This window comes from Tachypleus tridentatus, chromosome 3 (assembly GCF_004210375.1).
Source record: "Tachypleus tridentatus isolate NWPU-2018 chromosome 3, ASM421037v1, whole genome shotgun sequence".
In the NCBI taxonomy this organism is placed as follows: Eukaryota; Metazoa; Arthropoda; class Merostomata; order Xiphosura; family Limulidae; genus Tachypleus; species Tachypleus tridentatus.
In genome coordinates this window covers 113,008,011-113,035,724 of record NC_134827.1, presented here as the reverse complement: position 1 = coordinate 113,035,724, position 27,714 = coordinate 113,008,011, and the positions used below count along the sequence as shown (strand labels likewise).

The 27,714-nt window shown below is 33.3% G+C and overlaps 1 protein-coding gene, 1 long non-coding RNA gene and 1 pseudogene across 4 annotated transcripts in view; 2 read left to right on the top strand and 1 right to left on the bottom strand.

Moving 5' to 3' along the window:
- The first annotated feature begins 619 nt into the window (after positions 1 to 619).
- LOC143247802 (uncharacterized) lies at positions 620 to 3,161 on the top strand. The gene is made up of 3 exons (XR_013026719.1): positions 620 to 1,275; positions 2,439 to 2,547; positions 3,096 to 3,161. It is a non-coding gene; the product is annotated as an uncharacterized LOC143247802 (long non-coding RNA).
- A 5,203-nt stretch (positions 3,162 to 8,364) lies between these two features.
- LOC143247800 (U-scoloptoxin(16)-Er12a-like) lies at positions 8,365 to 13,118 on the top strand. Of its 2 annotated transcripts, none has more exons than XM_076496291.1 (3): positions 8,365 to 8,657; positions 10,193 to 10,313; positions 12,458 to 13,118. In XM_076496291.1, the coding sequence occupies exons 1-3, from the start codon at positions 8,636 to 8,638 to the stop codon at positions 12,543 to 12,545; spliced, it is 231 nt and encodes a 76-aa protein (XP_076352406.1). In that variant the 5' UTR covers positions 8,365 to 8,635; the 3' UTR covers positions 12,546 to 13,118. The 2 variants fall into 2 exon arrangements, with proteins under 2 accessions (XP_076352406.1, XP_076352405.1); XM_076496290.1 differs by having other exon boundaries at positions 8,388 to 8,744.
- Positions 13,119 to 16,946: 3,828 nt separating this feature from the next.
- The window catches only part of LOC143247790 (CREB-binding protein-like), a 36,775-nt pseudogene continuing 26,007 nt past the window's right edge, over positions 16,947 to 27,714 (bottom strand). Inside the window, exons 16-26 of the transcript XR_013026715.1 lie at positions 27,370 to 27,447; positions 26,663 to 26,730; positions 25,686 to 25,833; positions 24,937 to 25,083; positions 24,596 to 24,709; positions 22,543 to 22,708; positions 21,734 to 21,943; positions 21,284 to 21,437; positions 20,843 to 21,122; positions 20,358 to 20,681; positions 16,947 to 19,345 (exon numbers count right to left, since the gene is read on the bottom strand). The product of XR_013026715.1 is annotated as a CREB-binding protein-like (transcript). The remainder of the gene's footprint in view (positions 19,346 to 20,357; positions 20,682 to 20,842; positions 21,123 to 21,283; positions 21,438 to 21,733; positions 21,944 to 22,542; positions 22,709 to 24,595; positions 24,710 to 24,936; positions 25,084 to 25,685; positions 25,834 to 26,662; positions 26,731 to 27,369; positions 27,448 to 27,714) is intronic.

Here is a 27,714-nt window from a genome sequence, read left to right as displayed (position 1 = left end):
CTTTTGTGCAAAAAATATAAATAGACAAAAAATAACGATTATAGTAAATAGTAAGAAAATAAAAGTAATTGTTTTATGTTCCATTAAGTTTAAATATATATTTCAATGTCTAATGTAGAGATACGTTATTGAGATCTATAAATTAAAGTAATTATAATGATATTAATTTAAATAGTTTTCTTTTCCAATATATTGTTTGTTTTTGAAATTCGCGCACAGCTACCCGAGGGCTATCTGCACTAGCCGTCCCTAATTTTGCCGTGTAAGACTAGAGCGAAGATAGCTAGTCATCATCACCCACCGCCAACTCTTGGGCTACTCTTTTACCAACGAATATTGGGATTGTCCGTAACATTATAACGCCACCACGGCTGAAAGAATGAGTATGTTTACTGGGGTGGGGATTCGAACCCTCGACCATTGGATTACCAGTCGAACTCTTTAACCCACCTGGCTATGCCGGGCATTTTCCAACATATAGTTTACCCTCTGTTAATAGTAATGTACCATACTCTTGTATGCATTATAATTTGTAATTATTCTGATTTTGCAAAATTCGTAATAAATTACAATATTTTATGATAAAAGTTGGAATATTCATGCAAAAATTAATTTCAGCATATATAATAAAGAAAAAATATTAAAAATTATATTTTAAAAATATTCTGTGTTAAATGTTAGAGTGTATTAAATATAAAGAAGTACAAAACTATTTTTACTGCAAGTTTCTTATAACTCTTTTTAGTTGTTAACAAGGTCATTTAAACAACTTAGCACTACTTTTTTGCGAGTGGACATCTTATCGCAAATAAAGGTTTGTTTAGAGTCTGGAAATTGGTAGTTACAGTAGTTGTTGGGTGTTGTATTAGTTAGTTTATATAGATGGTTGGAATTTTTCTACGCTATTATAAATTATCTAGGGTGGTACTAATTAGTGCCTTACCAGTATAATGGGGACTGGAACCCTAACTTCAGGTGGTAGGTTATTTTACTCACTCCCAAGTTGTAGTACCATATTTCGTGTTTTTTCTTCGTTTTTACTTTGGAGAGCAATCACCTCCCCACAACTGTTTACAGGCAGTAAAGGGTGATACATTGCGGGCTTAAGCACCCACATCTTGCTCTTCTAATTTCTATTTTATTTAATTATTTTATTCTTATTTTATTTTTATGAATTTCTTCATGTGAAACCGGCGAACAGAGGTTAAGACTGACAGGCAGTGTATCCCCACCGTAATGTGGATCCTACTTCAACAGACACCTTCAAAACCTAGGGTAAATTTTATATCTCTCATTATAGCCTGTACTCTGGGGATCCTTTTGATTTGTGCAGCATTTTTAACTTTTGTTTGAGCATGTTTTTGTTTATTAGAATATATATAAATTAAATAAACCACAATTGTTTTGTTTTTAAACAGATACACAACCAAATGAAAGTTAACGCAAACACACGATATCCAAGTCTTAGATTAAATAATTAGGTTGTTTCTGTTAACGATGACGCAGTCACAAAACAAACATTTAAACAATAATAAAAGGTCATTATTCAATGTTTTCTGGTGTGTGAAGACCTAAATTGTGGTGGGGATACCCCATTTACCCGGTTCATCTTTAATTTCGCCGGCCTCACATGCTTAAAAAGGGAGCAGATTTGGGCACGCCCAAAAAGTCCCACATCGTTACCACATATTTGTGTCTATAGCCAAAAGTGTGGTTGAGTTTTGTTGTTGTTGTTACATTTAGTTAAAAATTAAAATAGTAAATTAATAAGAAAGTAATAATTAGAGCATCAATGGGTGAGACATCAAACTATGATTGAAGTTAACATGCCAGCCTTTAATATGATGCTGTAGAATTATATATCAAACCAAAGCTTTTGTTTTAGGATAACTCCATCCTGATAAGGTATGTTGAATAAAAACTAAAATTAATTACCTTTTTAATTAAAATTTACTATTTATATTGTTTACCTATGATCTCTTTATACAGTTAGACATCAGCACAAGAAAACAATACGAAATGTGAAACAAATTCAAGAATGAAGTAAAAGTAAGTTTGATTCTTATAGAAAACACACACACACATCAGTGTTTGACAGAGAAAAAAGACACACACACATCAGTGTTTGACAGAGAAAAAAGACACACACACATCAATGTTTCACAGAGAAAACAAGACACACACACATCAGTGTTTCATAGAGAAAAATAAAACCCACACACATTAGTGTTTTACAAAGAAAAAACCCCACACACATCAGTGTTTCACAAAGAAAACAAGGCACACACACATCAGTGTTTAAAAAAAAAAAAAACCTCACACACGTTAGTGTTTCACAGAGAAAAACAATTTATCAAACTTTGATTCAAATGACACATTATGGAGTTTAAACAATATTTTCTTTTATTTACAAACTGGTTCTCTATGTCTTCCTTCAGAACAAAGACTGGACAGTCATCTGGGGAAAACTGTTGATAAACGGAACAAGCATTCGAAGATTAGCTTCCTGAGCTAAAAAAGTTCGCAGAATACAGTGCCATCTACAATGTATGTTTAATTTTTCAAATATTTTATAATACAAGCCATCTAGCTATTTTTCCTCATAATCAATCACCAAGCCAACGGTTTTGTACTGAATGCCAAGTAACCACCGAAATTAACAAATACGTAAGGGACTGGACAAGATTTATATCTGACTCGTACTGCACGTGAACTATAAGGCCAAGGTTAATGCTGGTCAAGACTAAATTACGTAATGTCGGCGAATTACCAATTTCTATATTATAAAAAAAAAATTATTAATACCTGAATAAAATATCTTTATTTCGTGTGTTACACGAAAAGGTCTAAATTATGATTATGGGGCAAAACTGGTAAAAAAAAAAATCACTAATTTCTGTCTGCGACTATCTTGGAGATTACTTAAAGCGTATATTTTAAATCTAAATGAAAATCTGTCCGTCCTTATACTAGTTGTATTTTATTGTTTGCTAATAATTTCAAATGTAATTAACGTATCATAAATTAGTAGATGCTGCCAACAATGAAAGTGTTATTTACTTAACTGTCTACTGATAGGTTCACGTTTATTCCAGACTTTTTACACGCAGAACTCAACAAAGGACGTAGTCTTCCTTACTTTCAAACTGAGAGATCAAAGGTAAGGCACCCGTCGCGAACGTCTGAACATAAAATACATGCTACTTTCTGAACGTCATTTTTTAAACCTGACAACTACTTCTATTACCTATAACGTATTAAGATTGTTTTTCAAACGAAATGAATTCTCTCTATATGTACAGCACAATGTTAAAACATTACTTCTAACAAACATGCTACTCTTTGTCTCTGTATGTACAGCACAATGTTAAAACCTTACTTCTAACAAACATGCTACTCTTTGTCTCTGTATGTACAACACAATGTTAAAACAGTACTTCTAACAAAGATGCTACTCTTTGTTTCTCTATGTACAGCACAATGTTAAAACATTACTTCTAACAAACATGCTACTCTTTGTCTCTGTATGTACAACACAATGTTAAAACCTTACTTCTAACAAACATGCTACTCTTTGTCTCTGTATGTACAACACAATGTTAAAACCTTACTTCTAACAAAGATGCTACTCTTTGTTTCTCTATGTACAGCACAATGTTAAAACCTCACTTCTAACAAAGATGCTACTCTTTGTCTCTGTATGTACAACACAATGTTAAAACCTTACTTCTAACAAAGATGCTACTCTTTGTTTCTCTATGTACAGCACAATGTTAAAACATTACTTCTAACAAACATGCTACTCTTTGTCTCTGTATGTACAACACAATGTTAAAACCTTACTTCTAACAAACATGCTACTCTTTGTTTCTGTATGTACAACACAATGTTAAAACCTCATTTCTAACAAACATGCTACTCTTTGTCTCTGTATGTGCAACACAATGTTAAAACCTTACTTCTAACAAACATGCTACTCTTTGTTTCTGTATGTACAACACAATGTTAAAACCTCACTTCTAACAAGGATGCTACTCTTTGTTTCTGTATGTACAACACAATGTTAAAACCTTACTTCTAACAAACATGCTACTCTTTGTTTCTCTATGTACAGCACAATGTTAAAACCTTACTTCTAACAAACATGCTACTCTTTGTTTCTGTATGTACAACACAATGTTAAAACCTTACTTCTAACAAACATGCTACTCTTTGTCTCTGTATGTACAACACAATGTTAAAACCTTACTTCTAACAAACATGCTACTCTTTGATCTGTATGTACAACACAATGTTAAAACCTTACTTCTAACAAACATGCTACTCTTTGTTTCTGTATGTACAACACAATGTTAAAACCTTACTTCTAACAAAGATGCTACTCTTTGTCTCTGTATGTACAACACAATGTTAAAACCTTACTTCTAACAAAGATGCTACTCTTTTTTTTTCTCTATGTACAACCTGATGTCAAAACCTTACTTCTAACAAAGATGCTACTCTTTGTTTCTCTATGTACAGCACAATGTTAAACCTTACTTCTAACAAAGATGCTACTCTTTGTCTCTGTATGTACAACACAATGTTAAACCTTGCTTCTAACAAACATGCTACTCTTTGTTTCTGTATGTACAACCTGATGTTAAAACCTTACTTCTAACAAACATGCTACTCTTTGTCTCTGTATGTACAACACAATGTTAAAACCTTACTTCTAACAAACATGCTACTCTTTGTCTCTGTATGTACAACACAATGTTAAAACCTTAATTCTAACAAAGATGCTACTCTTTGTTTCTCTATGTACAGCACAATGTTAAAACCTTACTTCTAACAAAGATGCTACTCTTTGTCTCTGTATGTACAACACAATGTTAAAACCTTACTTCTAACAAAGATGCTACTCTTTGTTTCTCTATGTACAGCACAATGTTAAAACATTACTTCTAACAAAGATGCTACTCTTTGTTTCTCTATGTACAACACAATGTTAAAACCTTACTTCTAACAAAGATGCTACTTTTTGTTTCTCTATGTACAACACAATGTTAAAACCTCATTTCTAACAAAGGTGCTACACTTTGTGTCTGTATGTACAACACAATGTTAAAATCTTATTTCTAACAAAGATGCTACTCTTTGTGTCTGTATGTACAACACAATGTTAAAACCTCATTTCTAACAAATATGCTACTCTTTGTCTCTGTATGTACAACACAATGTTAAAACCTTACTTCTAACAAACATGCTACTCTTTGTCTCTGTATGTACAACACAATGTTAAAACATTACTTCTAACAAAGATGCTACTCTTTGTTTCTCTATGTACAACACAATGTTAAAACCTTACTTCTAACAAAGATGCTACTCTTTGTTTCTCTATGTACAGCACAATGTTAAAACCTTACTTCTAACAAAGATGCTACTCTTTGTCTCTGTATGTACAACACAATGTTAAAACCTTACTTCTAACAAACATGCTACTCTTTGTCTCTGTATGTACAACACAATGTTAAAACCTTACTTCTAACAAAGATGCTACTCTTTGTTTCTCTATGTACAGCACAATGTTAAAACATTACTTCTAACAAACATGCTACTCTTTGTCTCTGTATGTACAACACAATGTTAAAACCTTACTTCTAACAAACATGCTACTCTTTGTTTCTCTATGTACAGCACAATGTTAAAACCTCACTTCTAACAAGGATGCTACTCTTTGTTTCTGTATGTACAACACAATGTTAAAACCTTACTTCTAACAAACATGCTACTCTTTGTCTCTGTATGTACAACACAATGTTAAAACCTTACTTCTAACAAACATGCTACTCTTTGTTTCTGTATGTACAACACAATGTTAAAACCTCATTTCTAACAAACATGCTACTCTTTGTCTCTGTATGTACAACACAATGTTAAAACCTTACTTCTAACAAAGATGCTACTCTTTGTTTCTCTATGTACAGCACAATGTTAAAACCTCACTTCTAACAAACATGCTACTCTTTGTCTCTGTATGTACAACACAATGTTAAAACCTTACTTCTAACAAACATGCTACTCTTTGTCTCTGTATGTACAACACAATGTTAAAACCTTACTTCTAACAAACATGCTACTCTTTGTTTCTGTATGTACAACACAATGTTAAAACCTCATTTCTAACAAACATGCTACTCTTTGTCTCTGTATGTGCAACACAATGTTAAAACCTTACTTCTAACAAACATGCTACTCTTTGTTTCTGTATGTACAACACAATGTTAAAACCTCACTTCTAACAAGGATGCTACTCTTTGTTTCTGTATGTACAACACAATGTTAAAACCTTACTTCTAACAAACATGCTACTCTTTGTTTCTCTATGTACAGCACAATGTTAAAACCTTACTTCTAACAAACATGCTACTCTTTGTTTCTGTATGTACAACACAATGTTAAAACCTTACTTCTAACAAACATGCTACTCTTTGTCTCTGTATGTACAACACAATGTTAAAACCTTACTTCTAACAAACATGCTACTCTTTTGTCTCTGTATGTACAACACAATGTTAAAACCTTACTCTAACAAACATGCTACTCTTTGGTTCTCTGTATGTACAACACAATGTTAAACCTTACTTCTAACAAAGGATGCTACTCTTTGTCTCTGTATGTACAACACAATGTTAAACCTTACTTCTAACAAACATGTAACTCTTTGTTTCTGTGTGTACAACACAATGTTAAAACATTACTCTAACAAACATGCTACTCTCTTTGTCTCTGTATGTACAACACAATGTTAAACCTTACTTCTAACAAACATGCTACTCTTTGTTTCTGTATGTACAACACAATGTTAAAACCTTACTTCTAACAAACATGCTACTCTTTGTCTCTGTATGTACAACACAATGTTAAAACCTTACTTCTAACAAACATGCATACTCTTTGTTTCTGTATGTACAACACAACGTTAAAACATTACTTCTAACAAATATGCTACTCTTTGTCTCTGTATGTACAACACAATGTTAAAACCTTACTTCTAACAAACATGCTACTCTTTGTCTCTGTATGTACAACACAATGTTAAAACATTACTTCTAACAAAGATGCTACTCTTTGTTTCTCTATGTACAAACACAATGTTAAACCTTACTTCTAACAAAGATGCTGCTCTTTGTTTCTCTATGTACAGCACAATGTTAAAACCTTACTTCTAACAAAGATGCTACTCTTTGTCTCTGTATGTACAACACAATGTTAAAACCTTACTTCTAACAAACATGCTACTCTTTGTTTCTGTATGTACAACACAATGTTAAAACCTTACTTCTAACAAACATGCTACTCTTTGTCTCTGTATGTACAACACAATGTTAAAACCTTACTTCTAACAAACATGCTACTCTTTGTCTCTGTATGTACAACACAATGTTAAAACCTTAATTCTAACAAAGATGCTACTCTTTGTTTCTCTATGTACAGCACAATGTTAAAACCTTACTTCTAACAAAGATGCTACTCTTTGTCTCTGTATGTACAACACTGATGTTAAAACCTTTACTTCTAACAAAGATGCTACTCTTTGTTTCTCTATGTACAGCACAATGTTAAAACATTACTTCTAACAAAGATGCTACTCTTTGTTTCTCTATGTACAACACAATGTTAAAACCTTACTTCTAACAAAGATGCTACTTTTTGTTTCTCTATGTACAACACAATGTTAAAACCTCATTTCTAACAAAGATGGTACTCTTTGTTTCTCTATGTACAACACAATGTTAAAACCTCATTTCTAACAAAGGTGCTACTTTTTGTTTCTCTATGTACAACACAATGTTAAAACCTCATTTCTAACAAAGATGGTACTCTTTGTTTCTCTATGTACAACACAATGTTAAAACCTCATTTCTAACAAAGGTGCTACACTTTGTGTCTGTATGTACAACACAATGTTAAAATCTTATTTCTAACAAAGATGCTACTCTTTGTTTCTCTATGTACAACACGATGTTAAAACTTCATTTCTATCAGATCTATAAGGTATTAATCCCACACACAAAAGTACGATATGTTGAGTAATGAAAAATTCGGCCATTTATTCCCACCAATTTGTGTTATTTCATTTCGTCATGAAGGATGTAAAAGATTGTTTTATTTTATTTTAAGAGAAACCCTGGAAACCATTCTTTTTCAGTCCATAAATGAGACTGTAGGACCGTTTTTGGTTGACAAGGCGTCACTCACAAAATTCTACAAACAAAATATAGTGTTCGATTACATACAGGAAGTAAACAGAAGTTTTTTGTAAGCAAGGAGACACTGAAATAGAAGTCTTGGCAACACAGGAAGTGTTTTAAGACGGAAGTAATGTACCGGATGTTCAAATACCAACTTTCAACTGTGTCATCTCTTGGTATTTTACTATTATAGGAATTTTGCGGTTATAGCTACAGAAAATAGGTTCCACGATTCTTCCCTCGCAATATCGCATTGTCAGAAAGCAATATTCTGCCTACATGTTTTAACCGACTAGATATTGTAATCTCCTGCTATAAATGTAATTGGAACTACACTGTTTAGTTACTCTATGTGACTGAAACCGAATGTGTAAACATTTCTTGAACTATTCAGCACGATGTTGAAAGGCCTCCAAACCGGTTCGTTTCAAGCACTTTTTGTCGTACTTTTTGTTGTGATACCAGCATTCAGCTATATGTATTTAAAACCGATAAGAATCGGGCTGGGTAAGTTATTTGGTTAAGAACAAACATTCTTGTAACCAAGTGTGGTTAATTTGTACTTACTAACGAACAAAATGTACTTTATAAATAAATAAACATTAAGGTTCAGTTCCTCTGGTTGGCACAGCACAGACAGTCCACTGTATACGCGGGTGCTGACCTCTGACCTAACAGTTACTAAACGAGTTTGAATAACTTTACGAAAGTTAAACTGAATCCTATAGTTAAAACGATGCATGCTGAAAGCTTGCTTTTATAGCATATTGGAACTAAAGAAACAGTGTGGTTTAAGCACACTTTTATAGCATATTAAAACTAGACACTGTGTGGTTTAAATACACTTTTATAGCATATTGGAACTAAAGAAACAATGTGGTTTAATTACACTTTCTCACATATAAAAAATAAACTCTGTGGTTTAGATACACTTTTCTCGCATATTAAAACTAAAGAAGCTGTGTGATTTAAGCACACTTTCTTGCAAATGAAAACTAAAGAAACGACCTAGAGATGACCACATTTGTTAGTTTTCGTTTTTGATTGTACTAGTCTTATAGAGCTTTCATTTCAAGATAGTTATTTCTACTTGGAATCACGAGTTATTTTTGAAGCTCATAACGACCTAGAGATGACCATATTTGTTAGTTTTCGTTTTTGATTGTACTAGTCTTATAGAGCTTTCATTTCAAGATAGTTATTTCTACTTGGAATCACGAGTTATTTTTGAAGCTCATAACGACCTAGAGATGACCATATTTGTTAGTTTTAGTTTTTGATTGTACCAGTCTTATAGAGCTTTCATTTCAAGATAGTTATTTCTACTTGGAATCACGGGTTATTTTTTAAGCTCATAACGACCTAGAGATGACCATATTTGTTGTTTTTAGGTTTTGATTGTACTAGTCTTATAGAGCTTTCATTTCAAGATTGTTATTTCTACTTGGAATCACGGGTTATTTTTTAAGCTCATAACGACCTAGAGATGACCATATTTATTAGTCTTAGAGTTTGATTGTACCAGTTCTATAGAGCTTTTTACTCTTAATTCGTTAAATAAGAATTTAATAAAAATTCGTGTCATTTCTTTAAGAGTGCTTTACTGGTAACAATCAAACATCATTCAAATGTAACATTTAAACATTACTTAACCATTAACAAGTATTATCTAAGTAAATAAACTAAACCTTTAACTGAAACGATAAAAGATCCTTTAATTGTAACAATGAAACGTTATGCAACATTAAGAGAACATTTTGGGTTTTGCCTTCTGTATTAATGCAGGTACTGATTTTGAAACAGGTTTATAACTTCTCACAGAAGCTATATTATGACAAAATAAAACAAGTAATTTTAACTTAACTAGTAGTTGTATACTTACTCGAGATGACTATTTTTATAAAAATACTTCTTATTTTCTCAACCCCTTGCCCCATGTTGTTTTCTTTTTACAGGTCGATGTATCGACGAAAATTCTGTCCCCCACATGGTTGGTGACACTTGGTACAATGATAAGAAGTGTGAAAAGCTATCTTGTGTATATTTAGAAGGATTTCTGTACATATCTGGTTATGGGTAAGCTAACAGTGTATTCCAATCTTTAATTTTGAGCTGATTGACTAAGGAGTAGATGCAGTTGGCCAACAGCAATTTATACTCATTACTAATTCTTGGGCTGCTACAATCAAATAGGTGGACTTGATCGTTACTCTGATAACGGTCCCAAAATGTGCAATGTTTGTGAGGGGGTAAAGAGAGGCGAAACACAGACCCTCCAATACAAAGTCCGGAACACTGGCCAATGGATGACACCCGGTTCCCAATCAAGTCTATCATAACTGTTTAACACAATACATTAATAACTCAAATAGAACATCTGTTTAACACAATACATTAATAACTTAAATAGAACATCTGTTTAACACAATACATTAATAACTCAAATATAACATCTGTTTAACACAATACATTAATAACTCAAATAGAACATCTGTTTAACACAATACATTAATAACTCAAATAGAACATCTGTTTAACACAATACATTAATAACTCAAATAGAACATCTGTTTAACACAATACATTAATAACTCAAATAGAACATCTGTTTAACACAATACATTAATAACTCAAATAGAACATCTGTTTAACACAATACATTAATAACTCAAATAGAACATCTGTTTAACACAATACATTAATAACTTAAATAGAACATCTGTTTAACACAATACATTAATAACTCAAATAGAACATCTGTTTAACACAATACATTAATAATTTAAATAGAACATCTGTTTAACACAATACATTAATAACTCAAATGGAACATCTGTTTAACACAATACATTAATTATCTTTTTCTTTTCCCAAACTTATATTTTTTTAGCCCTTCACTCATTTTATAAATAAATATCAATTAATTTTTGATATTGTTTGATTATTTATTTCAGTCTTCCTCTTGATGTTCCCTGGTGGTATGTTTATGCGCTTACAATAATGAAATCAATGGTTCGACACAGAAGACAGCTCAACGTGGCTTTGTTAACTTTCTTCCCGAATTACTGGCCAGCTGTTTTGCGCATGCTTTATTTATAACAGTTCCCCCACTAGGGAAGGTCATTTCTCCAATATCAGGCGTAGTTATCTCACACCTGCTACAATATTAGTTACAGACATTTCATGACGGCTGTCAGGTACTTATGCAAGAGATGTTAAATATAATAATTATCACGTACATAAAAACATACGAGTTTTAAAGGTAACAATAAGTGAATAAAACTTATTTGATGACTGCTTTTGCTGCACGTGAATGGATGCAAGTAAATAATTTGTAAAAATATCCTGTACGTTTTAACTGTAAATAAACATTCAGACCATTTAAAGGGCTCTGTCGGCTTGGAACCATGTGACCGCAAGATAACCACCTGACATTTGAACTGTGTAAGTTATTCTTTTATTCTTATACCATAACAACTGTTACTAAGGTTTTGCTCAACGACGGGAACTCCTGGTTTTAACTGTTTTTCTTGACAAGTGGCGCTGTGTTAGCTTCAGCTTCTCTTGTTTCGTTTTCTAAGAATGGTGTACGGGTTCACGAGGAAGACTCTTGACTATATGCATACATAAACATAACAAACGCAAAATTAAAGAAGCCTTACTTATGTACAACAACTAAAGCCCAAAATAAACCAATACAAAGGAACACCTTTATACCTATATTAATACATATATCCAACATCTAAGCACGCCCTCTACATTCCTACACTCAATTACACAATCGCCATTCAAACATGTGGTCAGCTTCCGGTTAGTAACCCTTTCTTTCTTTGTGAACCTGACAATGAGCAAAGAAGGTCGACGAAAAGTTGTTCGCTCCTGTACTAGTGCTTTCTTTACTTATACCAGCCGTTTTTAAATATATAATATATGCATGCAGTTTGTTTGAGGGATTAACTTTTAAGAGTATTATTTTTTGTCTGTAAAAGTATAGTACATAACATGATTTGTTCTAGACTTGATTTGTTCCTACTCTACTCAAATATTATGAAACCAAATTACCCCATAATTACTACTTGATACAAAAACAGTGTGTTTAAAACATGATTCAATCATTAATTGTATTGTGAAACAGAAATAAGTGTTGATATTGGTTAATGTGATAGGATGGCTTATAAAATGTGTAAAACATCAAATATATCATTTTCATTCTGTTTTAGGTGCGGGAGTTTTGGCTATTCATCTGAATGTCTGATAGTTAAAGAAAAAGGTAATTACCCAAAGTGCTGCCCTAGTGCAAAATGCTGAGATTATGCCATCTGGTGATTACAATTGGAACTACCGTTCTTTCAACTCAAACATCAGGACAGACCATATGGAGAAAGGACAGAGATAGGAAGAAATACACCACTTTCTAAAAACGTCGTGTTACTGTGATAGAGAAAGTTATCTTAAATTAGTAATTCTTATAAAAGTTATAATAATAATCTTGTGGACTAGACTTAACTTAAAAAAAAACAATTATTCTGTATCTCATTTTATTTTACTGTATTATCATAGTTGTAAGGGTGTTTGAGTTTTAAATTTTTTCTCGCACAACAAAAAGGCTAATTATTGGTAATCATAGGTCTTTTAACTGCAGGATTTCCTAGTTTCTTCTTTTAGACGTCGGACGTTCCAAAATATAAATTATTTCCATTTTAAAACTGGTGGGAAGTAGTTTAAACTTGAATATTTTATCTTTGTATAAACATCAAAACAAATAAATTAAAGACATGATTTATCGTATTATAGATATCTATTGTTGGTAAGATATTCATCGTGAAAGTTGTTGTATTTTGTAATAAGGAAACGGAAATATTAAATTAGTTTTATAAATCAGTTATCTTTTACCTTTATAAACAATACATTTCATTCATTACTTGGTACAGTGCGTCAATAAAAAGTTATACACTGCTGGCCAAAATTTTTAGGCCAATGAATATAAAGTAACAATATGACTCTTGCATTGTTTAGACTCAACCACTTATTTGAGTAGAGTAGGAAATGCCCAACAAGAGGTCTGAATAGCGTGTTGCACGGCCATCATTGCGAATAACTGCAAACATTCGCTTTGGTATGGTCGATATAAGCGTTTGCAGAAGGCTGGCTAGAATGTTATTCCAAGTGGTGAAGATGGCTTCACAAAGATCATGCACTGTTTGGAATTGACGTCCATTTCTATAAACTTCCCTTGCCACCCCCAAACATTTTCAATGGGGTTCAGTTCGGGCGAACACGCTGGATGGTCCAAAAGAATTACGTTATTCGCCATGAAAAAGTCCTTTGTCCTGCGGGCATTGTGGATTGCAGCGTTGTCCTTCTGAAAGATCCGGTCATTTCCACACAAGCGAGGGCCTTCAGTCAATAAGGATGCTCTCTCCAACATGCCAATGTAGCCCGCTGTTGTTTGACGCCCCTGTATAACCTATAGCTCCATTGTTCCATGAAAGGAGAAAGCATCCCAGATCATGATGGAACCTCCTCCACTGTGTGGTGTAGAAAATGTCTCCGGTGGGATATTCTTATCGTGCCAGTAACGTTGGAAGTCATCTGGACTATTCAGGTTAATTTTTTTCTCATCAGAGAATAAAACTTTCGTCCACTTTTCTACGTCCCATGTTTGGTGCTTCTCAGCAAAGTCTAACCGAGCTGTTTCGTGGTGTGGAAGAAGGTGTCCCCTTTGAAGACGTTTACGGTTTTTAAAGCCTTTCTCTCGTAGATGCCGTCTTATTGTTCTTGAGCTGCATTTTGCATCTGTAAGGGCAAATCTGGTTCGACGATCGGCTGGTGTGTTGCTGGACAACCCGTCGAATCCTCCTCCTCAATGCCAGCGCAATTTTCTTGGGCCAACCACTTGAAATTATCTTTCCGTATCCCTCAGGATCTTTCAAGAAATTTGCAACAGAAGTTTTACTACGCCAAATCTCACGAGCGACAGCATGATGAGAGAGACCTTGCTTTTGCAGCTCGACAATTCTGCCACATTCAAACCATGTCAACTTTTATGCCTTTGCCATGTTTTTATCCAATGTAACGCAGGAGATGTCAGTAGCAGATGTTGACAACGCTAATGCTTGAACACAAATGACTAAATTTCGTTACATGTTTACTGATTAACGCTTCGTTTCAGTATGGTCTTGAACTTTTGACCAGCTAGTATTTAGGTTAATTTCATAGTGTTCACATTTTCCCTATTAAATGCTAAAAAAGTTTTTTTTTATTTTCCTTTTCTTTTTTTTTTCATTTTTCGAAGCTCTAGTCAAACAAGTGGTTGAGTCTTACAAAGCAAAATGCATATCTTTTCTTTATGTTCGTTGGCTTTAAGATTTTGGCCAGCAGTGTATATTAGAAAAATTTTGTTTGACGTTCAACCAAAAGACATGGAAGTTTGAAGAAATGTTTGAACAAGCTTCAAAAGGAGACTTGAAAATGTAATGGGAAAGAAACATTACGTTTATCATTACTGTATATATAGTAATGATGATTATTTTTGACAGACTTGATAATTCACGATTAGTTGAAATAACAAACAGAAATAGTACAGAATACAACATAAAGAATGACTTACTGGTATAGATGTGATTCCATGATTTATAACCATTTTAGCTGTTAATTTATTAACATGGTTTCTTAATAATCAAATATTATTTATAACACTGAATAACTATTAGCATGTTTGGAAGAAATTATCAGTGTGAAACCAATTTATTTAAATGTGAGAAAATCCTAAAAACAAAATATTGCGTTACTGAAGCAAAAAAAAAAAGACTTTTAGTTAGTAACCAAGACAACAAATACTGGATATCTTACGACGAGCAGTAATGATAAATTATTTTAGTCAGAAGTTATTTATATTGAAGAATAGTGTTAGAGGTCTGACATTATCTGAATAATATATCTTACGATAGAGACTAAGAATATTTTCTTGTTCGCTAAAATAACCTGTAATTAAGAGGGTTAACGTAAAGACTGCCCTTAAGTTACTGTAGCTCTCAGTTGAAGCTGGAAGAAGTAAAGGTTTGAAATTAAATCAGCGTCGCACTTGGAGTTGAGAAACATTTTGGGTAGTTCTTCAATCTGCCAGCAGATGTAACTGGGTTGTAGGTCCTTGTGTACAATAAGATCTATTTTAGTTTTCTTGAAACAACTTAAGGAAGCTGACTGGTTAACTTTCCAATTATCAGAATTAGGTTTAACACGTCAACAAAACAATTTGGTATCCTGCCGTAAAACTAGACCAAAACGTTAAAACACTAACATTTGGATCAAATGGATCCTACTTTGGAATTTGACATATCTACCAAATACAGCTGTCTGAAGACTGACATCCAGTGCAAGGTGAATGCCTTGAAATGGTCGCTGATTTATTATGTAAATCCTCTATAATGTGAACGCCAGTAAACTAAATTTATTGCAAGTTTCTAAAGAGACTGAATAAAATGTATTTACTTGAGGTATGGTATCTTACTGTAATATTTATTATAAAATGCATTTACTTGAGGTATGGCATCTTACTGTAATATTTATTATAAAATGTATTTACTTGAGGTATGGCATCTTACTGTAATATTTATTATAAAATGTATTTACTTGAGGTATGGCATCTTACTATAATATTTATTATAAAATGTATTTACTTGAGGTACGGCATCTTACTGTAATATTTATGATAAAATGTATTTACTTGAGGTACGGCATCTTACTGTAATATTTATTATAAAATGTATTTACTTGAGGTATGGTATCTTACTGTAATATTTATTATACGGAAACCATTCAGTGGACTTTGTTCAAGATGTGTTATTCTTAAATGGACAATACCCGTTTATCTGTGATAGCAGCTGTTACAATAAGCACACCGTGCAAGGAAACAGAAGACAGTAACGTTCTACAATGGTACCTGAAAGTTACGGCCTTCATTACGTTTCAGTTGGACTAACCAATATACTCCTTGTTCAATCTCCTATTATTATGTCTGCCCATTTAAGTGCTTCACAGTCAATTCAATTTTACCTGAATATACTATAGTGGATTGAAAGACAATGAATACCTGTACAAGTTACACCATAATCAGTAACATTGTGTTGTTTTTAACCATCTTTTTATGATCTGTTTCATGTTTTTGGTTTTTTCTTCTTAATTGTATCTATATTAGTCTGTTCTAGATATACAGAAAGGGCTGTTTTGTTTTTAACAGCATCTACCACCAACTCTTATTAAACTGCTGTAATGAACTAGACGTTTTATTGCTCTTGTAAGCACCAATGGCTCCAAGGTGTACAGCATAATTGGTTTCTACAGTAACAGGCCATGAACCATTCAATCCATGGTGTGGCACACTCACCCACTGGCCACACCCATATTCTTATTGTTATCTACAGCACTTAAAGAAATAATAGTAAAGGTTAATATGTACAGTTTACGACTCTTCAGTTCAGGATGGTAACAAGTGTCCTTACACTTAGCAGCCCATAACTACGTCTCATAGAGCCCACCATACTGGTCTCGAATAAGACTTTTGTATCGTACAATAATATCTGAAATAACAGCAATGTTTAGTTTTAAATTCTTTGGTATTCACAAAGACAGTCTGTAAATACAAAACATTATCGTCAAAATGACCGATATAAATTATAATTTTCACCCAGTAAAAGTACCCTATTTTAAACATTTTGTTGTACTATTTGGTTTTATTCAAACTTGTAGTTTTAAAATGTATACAGTATTTACAATATTTCTTTCAATCAACTACTTGTGACCTACGAACCAAGTGTATAAATTAGACAAGTACAGAGTATGTTCCCCACTGGAACAAATACTTTTATAATTCAATCAGTATACAATGCTACAAGTTCATGAACTCAAATAACATAAAATGAGATTCTGTACAGCAAAGTTTCTCCTTTCAACTCATTTTTATAAAATACACTGCACAGAATATTTAAATTTCACCAACCATTTTTTAGTGTTTAATAACAAAAACGAAGATTTCATAACCATAATTATTTTTTATAAATCACAGGAATTTGTGGTCTGCACATGTTGTGGAATGCCACCATGAAAAGAAGTAATACCAGTTCTCACGTTCACCAAAAAATTTACACTTGGGGTCCAGCCTCAATGACATCCATAATTTAAACTGTGTCCCATGTGACAGACCAAAACAAGGGTGTCCAGAGAACTGACACTAACAATCACAGTGAGAACACAACAAATTAAGCATTTTGTTATTGTTAATATTATATTCAATATTAGTAATTTGTTACACCTGTACACTATTGATACATCTCATTTGTGTGTGTATATGAACTACAGTTTGCTTTAATACATAAATCATAACTGAATCTGTTTTAATAGCATTTAGCTTTTCTTAAAGTACAAGAAATTAAAAACTGTATATTCAATTCCTTCTCTGTCAGAAAATGTTCATGTTCATAGCCAGTCCACACTAAGTTCTTGTCTATTCAGTTACAAGTTTTCAACAAATCTATTCAGCTGTTCCTCAGGAGACAGTTCATCTCTGGAGATGCTTGGCTGTGGGTTCCCAGTGTTCTGGTTTGTTATGCTGGCACTTGATAGTTGGGTGAGCATCATATCATTGGTGGAAATTATCTGTTCTGGAACTCCATAACCTTGAGCACTCACAGCCACATGGATCTGTGAGGAGTGATGAGGAGACAAGGCATGCTGTTGGTGAGGAGATGGAATGGGCTGTGGTGATCTTACAGAAGGGGGAGAGTGCAGCAGGTGTTGAGGTGAACCCACTGCCTGAGGATGTCCCATCAGGCTCTGTTGAGAACTCATGGGTGGGTGGTTAGGAGAAACAGCTTGCTGTTTTAATTGTTGAGACTGCAATAATTGCTGCTGTTGATAAGATGGATACTGGACCCCACCATCAGTCACGAAAATTTTGTTGGTGGGGATTATAGTTCATGGAATTAGGTGGACGCAATCGTGGGGTATATAGTGGGGGCTGTTGCCGTTGCATTGCTAACAAGTGCTGTTTTGCAACCACTGTTGCTGCTGTTGAGATGTTAATTGAACAGGAATCCCTGGCTGAACATCGCTTCCCATATTAGCTTGGTTTGATACCACCATATGCTGCTGAGCTGATAGCTGCCCAGGAATCCCTGGCTGAGAAACATTCCCTATACTACCTTGAGCTGACATCACATGTTGTTGGGGAGACATCTGTCTAGGAATTCCTGGCTGTGCAGCACTCCCAACATCAGCTTGGGTTGAGACCATCATTTGAAACTGTTGCTGAGGTGATAATTGCCCAGAAATCCCCGACTGTACAGCACTCCCTATATTAGTTTGGTTTGAGACCACCATTTGTTGCTGTGCATTCCTATGTTTAATGAAGTAAGCCATGAGCTGAGGGTTTGACTTTAACATCTGCAGTACCTTTTGGTGTTGCTGAGGGGATGCAGGTAAGCGTAACAGCTGTAGCAACTGAGGCAGACCTTGAGGCAACTGAGCTGCATGTTGCATGCCTGGCCCTACAAATGGAGGACCCATACTAACTGCTGAGTTTCTAGGTGCTGGACCCATCATCTGTGCTGACTGCCTTATACCAGTTGTCCGAGTCTGTTGTGGTGAAGCTTGTTGGGCATAGTTAGGTTCAGTTACGTCCCATCGGCTGGGATCATTCAATCCAATTTGTCTGTTGCTCATACTTTGGACCATCTGTATTGTTTGAGGCTGCGTCATTACATTATTACCACTAGTTGGGGATGGACTCACAGGACTTCCCTTCTGGTAAGTACTAACTAAGTGAGGAGCTTGTTGCCTTGCTGCTTCCTCTTGTACTGCTTGGACAGCTTGGAGAGCACCCACTGGAGGACCTGTTGTTGTAGGTTTCAGTCCAATGTGGGGCACTGATGAAGAGGACTCACTAGACACTGAACTAGGTTGGGAGTCCTGCCCACCCACCTGTTGGTTCTGCATGGTTGCCATACTGGCTATTGACGGAGAATTTGAGCTTGCTGTACTCTCTGTTGGAGTTGTTGTTGGTGAAGTTTGTGTTTGATGTTTAGGCAGAATGGTACCAAGCACTTTTCTTCCTAAAAACACAAACAATTCAGTGTTATAACATACTATAAATAACATTACACAGCTAAAAAAAAAAAAGTTTCCAATCCTGTTTTTACTGATAAATTAATTATTATTTATACCCATAGTGTCCAATATGGTCACCACATGATGAAAGAACTATTGATCTCTGGTGAATTGGTGCTTTACTTCTACCACCTATTTTCTTAACATAATTAATTCTATCAATAAATAACTGAACACAGTATTGTGCATCTTTGTCCCTTTATATCTATAAAAACACAGTTAACTTTGTCATGTGATGAAAAAGTGTTAACATTTTGGTGATTATGAAATAACTGTTGGACATTGCTGATATAAACTTTAATCAAACAATAAATTAAATACAACACTTCACTGAAATGTTAGCCACACAGACTCTCAATAAGAACAGTTTATTTAAAAACACAATGAAGAATGTTTGTAAGCAAGAAGTTTAACTTACAGATGAACTCTGAGGTCCAACAACAACTACAGTAAAAGACCTTAACTTCTGTAGTGTTTAGTAATGACAACTTTTAATTTTCAGTTTATATGGCTACAACTATTTAATTATTCATTACTGCCAGGAAAGTATTAAAGTCATAAAGAAGAAACCACAGAAATCAAGTCTTCTTACACTGGTAAAATACTAACATTTGGGTTCTTGGTTATTTTATTTTACTCTAAATTAATTACATTATAATTACTTTTGTATACCTGAAATACATATAAAATTTTTTATAAATAGCCTCAACTAGTAAAACCACACCATATTTCTGATTTGCTCGTAAACAAATCTATACGAATATTTCTCAGGCTATAAAAGCAATCAGTATACTATTGTTTTTACACAATGTATTTCTTTAGATCATGAAGTACTGAAGAACCAAGCCAGAGAGAATAAGTGTTGGTACAACATATTCAACCCTATAGCAGGTACTGCTTTAGAATCACTTTTGTAGCTTCAACATCCTACAACAGTATCTTATATTGTACACGAACCTGACAATGTCTGGCATGGTAGTAACACAGTGTGATAAGTTGTTTGCACACAGGACAGCCTCCATTCTTCCGCTTACAGCTCTTGGAGTGTTGAACAATACGTTTCATCTTCTGACAGCTTGCAAGTCTACAGTTGGCATCTCGACATTGAGATGCATGAAGGAGTGACTGGATGCATCTTTGGATGGAAAGCCAACGTGACTCCTGTGGGTTTGCTTGTTTGTGATCTGAGTTAGCAGAGCCATCATCCAAGTCAAAACCAAGCTTTTCCATCTTGTGCAGATGATTTTCTTTTTTGTAACACAATATACATAGGTCAAAGTCCTGTGAAGATAAAATACCAACATTAATCACATAAACCTACTTATAGTTAGGGCAGAAGAGATTAAACACATAACTTCACAAAACTATTTTAATCTATCACTTCTGCATGTTTGGGAAAAATTAAGCAATATTGTGTAACACAAGGGAAGAAAACAACATACATCACACACTGTGCAGTGGAATCTGGTCTCAACGTGAGCTTTACATCTGTTACACGTGTACACAAATCGATCTTGTCCTTGATTGTGTAACTCATACAACATGGCCATAGTCGAGTACTGCACGTCGTAACGACGAGAATTCGTGATGCTTTTCTCGTGCTGATGTCAGAAAAGCATCTCTTCCATCCATCAAGTCACAGCTAATAGGAGGGTCAGGGTCTTGAATGGAAGGAAGGCTGGCAGCTGCCTGTGCCGAATGAAGACGGATTACAAAGAAGACCTGCAAGATAAGTCATGCATTTTCACAAAGGCATCCACACCCTACAAAAACTTGCAGATATGAGTCTTAAGTGAAAGCTCCTATTTCAAGAATAATCAATACTTTCATACGATTGAATTGGTGAGATTTGTTTAATTTTTGCTACCCTTAAATGCACTTACCTCCTTGTGTTTTTTCCATTGTAGCATAAATTTTAGCAGACAAGTCATTTCCTGTATTTGGAACATTTGATTTTTTGTTGTTCTTCCTCTGTGTGCTTTTGTTTTTATTGGCTTTCTTGTTTCGTCCACTCTTTTGCCCTTTCTTTTTCCCTTGCTGCAAATTGAATGAAAATCATTACCTTCATAATAATACAAAACTAATTTTTGTTGTGTTTCTATTCTCTAACAATCTAATTCTTTAGGGAATGTTTATCACCTGTGACTGATGCATTAAGAATATTGAGTATGAGCTAAGTTGATTCAGTAATGTCAGTTAACATATCTGTGAATGTTTCAAAGTAGTGAGTATGAGCTAAGTTGATTCAGTAATGTCAGTGAAACATTCAGGTATGTTAAAAATAGTGAATATGAACTAGGTTGAGCTTAGGAGATAACTTAAGTTATACTTACATCCTGAATACCCTCAGCCTCTCCTTCATCATCTCCACCAGATGTTACTGATGCTGCAGCAGAAGCCTCGGCAGCCTTCCTTTTATCTTCTGCTTCCTGTTCCAGCTCCTTGATGCAGTCTTCCATCACATTTGGCCAAAAATCTCCTTCAAAGTAAGGAAGCTGTGCTACACTTCTTATATTATCTTCAGTGGCTTGTTTTAGAATATCCTGGAAAACAGCCATATAGGGTGTAAGGCAAGCACAGCTAAGATTACTACATACTAGGTACACTAATAGTTCTATAACCTAATCCCTGAGAGACAACATAACCTACAGCACATTAAGTATCAATACTATTCTAAAATCTGTATACAAATAAGTAGTTAGCATCACAGCCTATTGATATCTCTCCTGAGGGAAGATATTACTAATAAGTGACAAAAATATCTTACTTTAAACTGTAGGTTTAGCACACAACACTTGTAAAAAATAGTTTCATTCCTACAAATACTGTTCAACACAGAATAAACAAATCAGATGGTAAAACTAGTTATTTTAGCAACATTTAGTACACAGTAGTGAAACAGTCATTGGTGAGTTGAGAAATTCAGGTAAATATTTAAGTTATTCTTTCTATACATTTAACTCAACTGTAATTCTTGAAATTATCTTCCACAGAACCTTAGCTGTGAAATCTGTAAAAATAGTTTTATGTCCTCAAAGTTTGATTTTCTGAAGAGCAGTTCTGTTTATCTTCTTCAATCAAAAGAGGTCTGGAAAGTTAATTCAACTACAAACCTGATCCATCTAAACAAATTAAATCTTACCTTGTAATCAAGAACAACTCTTTCAATAATTGCTTTGTCTAGCATCTTTCTATACCACTCCTGTAATCTCTTTGGTTTGGGAATTTTTTGTTCTGGTGGGTGGCAGTGGAAGATGTAGTCATCTCCTTCACTGGGTGGGCAAGCCCAGATATGTGCCATAGTATACCTTATAGAAACACAACAAAACTTGGTACTGAGAAACATGCTGCAACCACAGTGTTGCAAGTTACAGACAGATGTTCACTTGAGTACTGAGAATGGAAATACATTATGCTAATATAATAATAATACACAGCCAAACAGTGATTTATGAGCATAATGAAAAGTTACACTGATGGTTGAATACACATGTTATGACAGAACATTGATCTGTTTAATTCATATACACAGTAACAATTCAAACTATGAATACACATGCTATGACAGAACATTGATCTGTTTAATTCATATACACAGTAACAATTCAAACTATGAATACACATGTTATGACAGAACATTGATCTGTTTAATTCATATACACAGTAACAATTCAAACTATGAATACACATGTTATGACAGAACATTGATCTGTTTAATTCATATACACAGTAACAATTCAAACTATGAATACACATGTTATGACAGAACATTGATCTGTTTAATTCATATACACAGTAACAATTCAAACTATGAATACACATGTTATGACAGAACATTGATCTGTTTAATTCATATACACAGTAACAATTCAAACTATGAATACACATGTTATGACAGAACATTGATCTGTTTAATTCATATACACAGTAACAATTCAAACTATGAATACACATGTTATGACAGAACATTGATCTGTTTAATTCATATACACAGTAACAATTCAAACTATGAATACACATGTTATGACAGAACATTGATCTGTTTAATTCATATACACAGTAACAATTCAAACTATGAATACACATGTTATGACAGAACATTGATCTGTTTAATTCATATACACAGTAACAATTCAAACTATGAATACACATGTTATGACAGAACATTGATCTGTTTAATTCATATACACAGTAACAATTCAAACTATGAATACACATGTTATGACAGAACATTGATCTGTTTAATTCATATACACAGTAACAATTCAAACTATGAATACACATGTTATGACAGAACATTGATCTGTTTAATTCATATACACAGTAACAATTCAAACTATGAATACACATGTTATGACAGAACATTGATCTGTTTAATTCATATACACAGTAACAATTCAAACTATGAATACACATGTTATGACAGAACATTGATCTGTTTAATTCATATACACAGTAACAATTCAAACTATGAATACACATGTTATGACAGAACATTGATCTGTTTAATTCATATACACAGTAACAATTCAAACTATGAATACACATGCTATGACAGAACATTGATCTGTTTAATTCATATACACAGTAACAATTCAAACTATGAATACACATGCTATGACAGAACATTGATCTGTTTAATTCATATACACAGTAACAATTCAAACTATGAATACACATGCTATGACAGAACATTGATCTGTTTAATTCATATACACAGTAACAATTCAAACTATGAATACACGTGTTATGACAGAACATTGATCTGTTTAATTCATATACACAGTAACAATTCAAACTATGAATACACATGTTATGACAGAACATTGATCTGTTTAATTCATATACACAGTAACAATTCAAACTATGAATACACATGTTATGACAGAACATTGATCTGTTTAATTCATATACACAGTAACAATTCAAACTATGAATACACATGTTATGACAGAACATTGATCTGTTTAATTCATATACACAGTAACAATTCAAACTATGAATACACATGTTATGACAGAACATTGATCTGTTTAATTCATATACACAGTAACAATTCAAACTACATTATACATGCTAAGGTCATATTTCATCAGTTTCTATCTTTAGAAAAACTAATATTCCATTAAAAATAAAATTCAATGACAAAACCAATGAACTTTAACATTATTAAATGTATCAACTCTAGACCTTACCCTAACTGCTTAACATAGTCCAAGTATCCCAGGAGAATCTCATGGTAAACTGCTGTCCTGAACTGCTTTGGTCGAAAAAAATGTACACTATCCAGATAAGCTATGTATATCCTCCTACCAGAGAAAGATATACAATATAATTTAACTTTGTTTTATTACATTAAGACTTCACTGAATCTTCAAATTACAAATCTTATTAAGGTTTTAGGAAACAAACAACTCTCATGTTCTGTAAGTTTCATTTCAAAACCAAATCACAATAAACACTAAAAACAGATAACATGACTAGTCATTTGTGGTAACAAAAACTGTGTCATGTTTAACAATCACAATTCTCTTACCTAGTGTTTGGCATAGGGCATTCAGATCCATACTCCTGGACGTGCATACCAAAAAAACAGAGTTCAACGCCATCTATTTCTTCAAATGCAAAAAGGGCCTTGGTTCGATATGGAAACTGTTCCGGTAATTGTCCAGTTTCTACATATCTGGAACAAAATTATACAAAACCAAGGGTTAATCACTTTAACAATATATAAAGATTTATAAAGATTTCAGTGGTGCCAAAAAATGAAGATAGATAACTACATTACTAAAGACTGATACAACACAGAACAAAGTAACTCAGTAAAACTGTACATCAGTTATGAACACACCTGTTTCTCATCCCTGCCTTTACATCCATGACTTTATCTCCACTTGCCATGACTGATACAACACAGAATAAAGTAACTTAGTAAAACTGTACATCAGTTACGTACACACCTGTTTCTCATCCCTACCTTTATATCCATGACTATGTCCACTTGCTATGACTGATACAACACAGAACCAAGTAACTCAGTAAAACTGTACATCAGTTATGTACACACCTGTTTCTCATCCCTGCCTTTACATCCATGACTTTATCTCCACTTGCCATGACTGATACAACACAGAACAAAGTAACTCAGTAAAACTGTACATCAGTTACATACACACCTGTTTCTCATCCCTACCTTTACATCCATGACTTTATCTCCACTTGCCATGACTGATACAACACAGAACAAAGTAACTCAGTAAAACTGTACATCAGTTATATACACACCTGTTTCTCATCCCTGCCTTTACATCCATGACTTTATCTCCACTTGCCACCACTCTGATTGTAACTTCGACTCCACAGACTTCTTTTTTCTTTAGGTAATTGTTCACTCGATTTTCAATGTAATTTCCAAGCTTTGTTTGCTGTAATCCTATATATAAAATAATTAAATTCAGACATTCTACCTTATAAATATTAATGTTTTAAAATAATCTTTTCATTTTATATTTGTACATTCACAGGAAAAAAGAGAGAGTAATAAGTTATGATAATATACTTCTTAAAAAAAGCAGAAAAACTTATTCTGTAAGTTAAACTGTGTGTTACAAAATATCCTTCTGAAGTTTAAAATCATACTCGTGTTTTTATTTTGTAAGTTAAACTGTGTTACAAAATATCCTTCTGAAGTTTAAAATCATACTCGTGTTCTTATTCTGTAAGTTAAACTGTGTGTTACAAAATATCCTTCTGAAGTTTAAAATCATACTCGTGTTTTTATTCTGCAAGTTAAACTGTGTGTTACAAATATCCTTCTGAAGTTTAAAATCATACCCATGCGTTTTCCTTGTGAAAGCTAATGTCCAAAGTTTATTTAACAAAAGATACCATTATGAAGAAGTGTTATACTTTCATCTTCTACAAAACAACTATATGTGTTCAATTTTCTCCAACTTTCACCTTAAGCTGTAACAACTAATATTAACTAGACAAAAGCTATATAATAGGATCAATGTTTTTTATTAATTCTCCCAAAATTAGGCTACAATTAAGAGCACTATAACATTGTAAAAAACTAAACACATTAAATTTCACAAGATTATAATGAAAAATATTTTTTCACTGTAGGGCTAAAAACAATAATACAGCAAAGTCAGGTCCCCGAAAACCTCAGAGTATGCAGAAAATTACCTAAACCTCATGAGAGTTGTGTATAATTACTTATACTGACTTCTCACAACAAACAAAATTCATAAACTTACTTTTGCTTGTGTACTTGTTTTCTTTTCTCTTTTTCCCTTGCACTTTCAGACAGTTATCACACACATATCTAATATCACAAAACATTCCATTAAAATTCTGTTAACAGTTTTTAAACTAAAAGTACAGGTTTACTCTGTTGTTTTTGTTAAAGTTACAGTTAACTTGCACTCATAGAAATCCTTAGAAACATTTATTAATAATCTGAAGAACTGAGAAAATGTCAAATGTTTTTGATGTAACAAATTAATGTGTAGAAATAATTTAACTGAAACAGAACAGTCCCAACACCCTTTTGTTAAAACTCTAATAAACAGTAATTTCACATACAAAATGTCACTGTATAAACTACACTTCTCTAATAACTTGTTTTTTCAAGTCTCAAGATAAATCTTTCTTAACCTTCCAGCCATATAGTATCAGTTATCATTCTAGTACATTAAACCTTCCTTCTCTCACCATTAAAACATTAAGAATTTTACCACCTATAAATTATGTCCCTTCACACGTTATGGGCTTACTCGTACATAACAAAAATATATCATTTATTCTTGTTGAAGAACTTAAAAGAATTACACAGAGTAATGTTATACATTTTGGATACTTGTAAAATCACACCAGGAAAATAAAGAGAAACACAGTCAATTTTCTCAACACTTGAAACTCAGAGTACTGTTCTCAGAAAATTTACAAAGCCAGTAAAACTCACCCTTCTGGCCATATGTTTTCACTATAAAGAACACAGATTTGATGAAGTTTCCTTCCACAATCCATACAGTCTACAAAGCTGCAAGTTAAACCATAATATAATGAGCTTAACTGAAATAAAGTAAAAACACATTGCTACAGAAGTCCATCTACCCACACACATTTTCATAGACATCAATTAGAAAATTATCAGCATGAATACATGATGACCTAAATACATTTTTTGATTATATACATTTTCTTTACTCAATGTATCTACAGAAACTGGGGTTATTTACTTGTTAAAAGACAACAGTGAGATGTATTTCCTACACAGAACAAGATCTGTAGTCATAACTTTCGGACT

Bases quoted from the DNA above. Each gene is read 5' to 3' on its own strand.
- LOC143247800 (XM_076496290.1), top strand. From the start codon at position 8,636: ATGTTGAAAGGCCTCCAAACCGGTTCGTTTCAAGCACTTTTTGTCGTA. The intron at 8,745-10,192 runs GTAAGTTATTTG...TTCTTTTTACAG, and splicing joins ACCGATAAGAATCGGGCTGG to GTCGATGTATCGACGAAAAT. The intron at 10,314-12,457 runs GTAAGCTAACAG...ATTCTGTTTTAG, and splicing joins CTGTACATATCTGGTTATGG to GTGCGGGAGTTTTGGCTATT.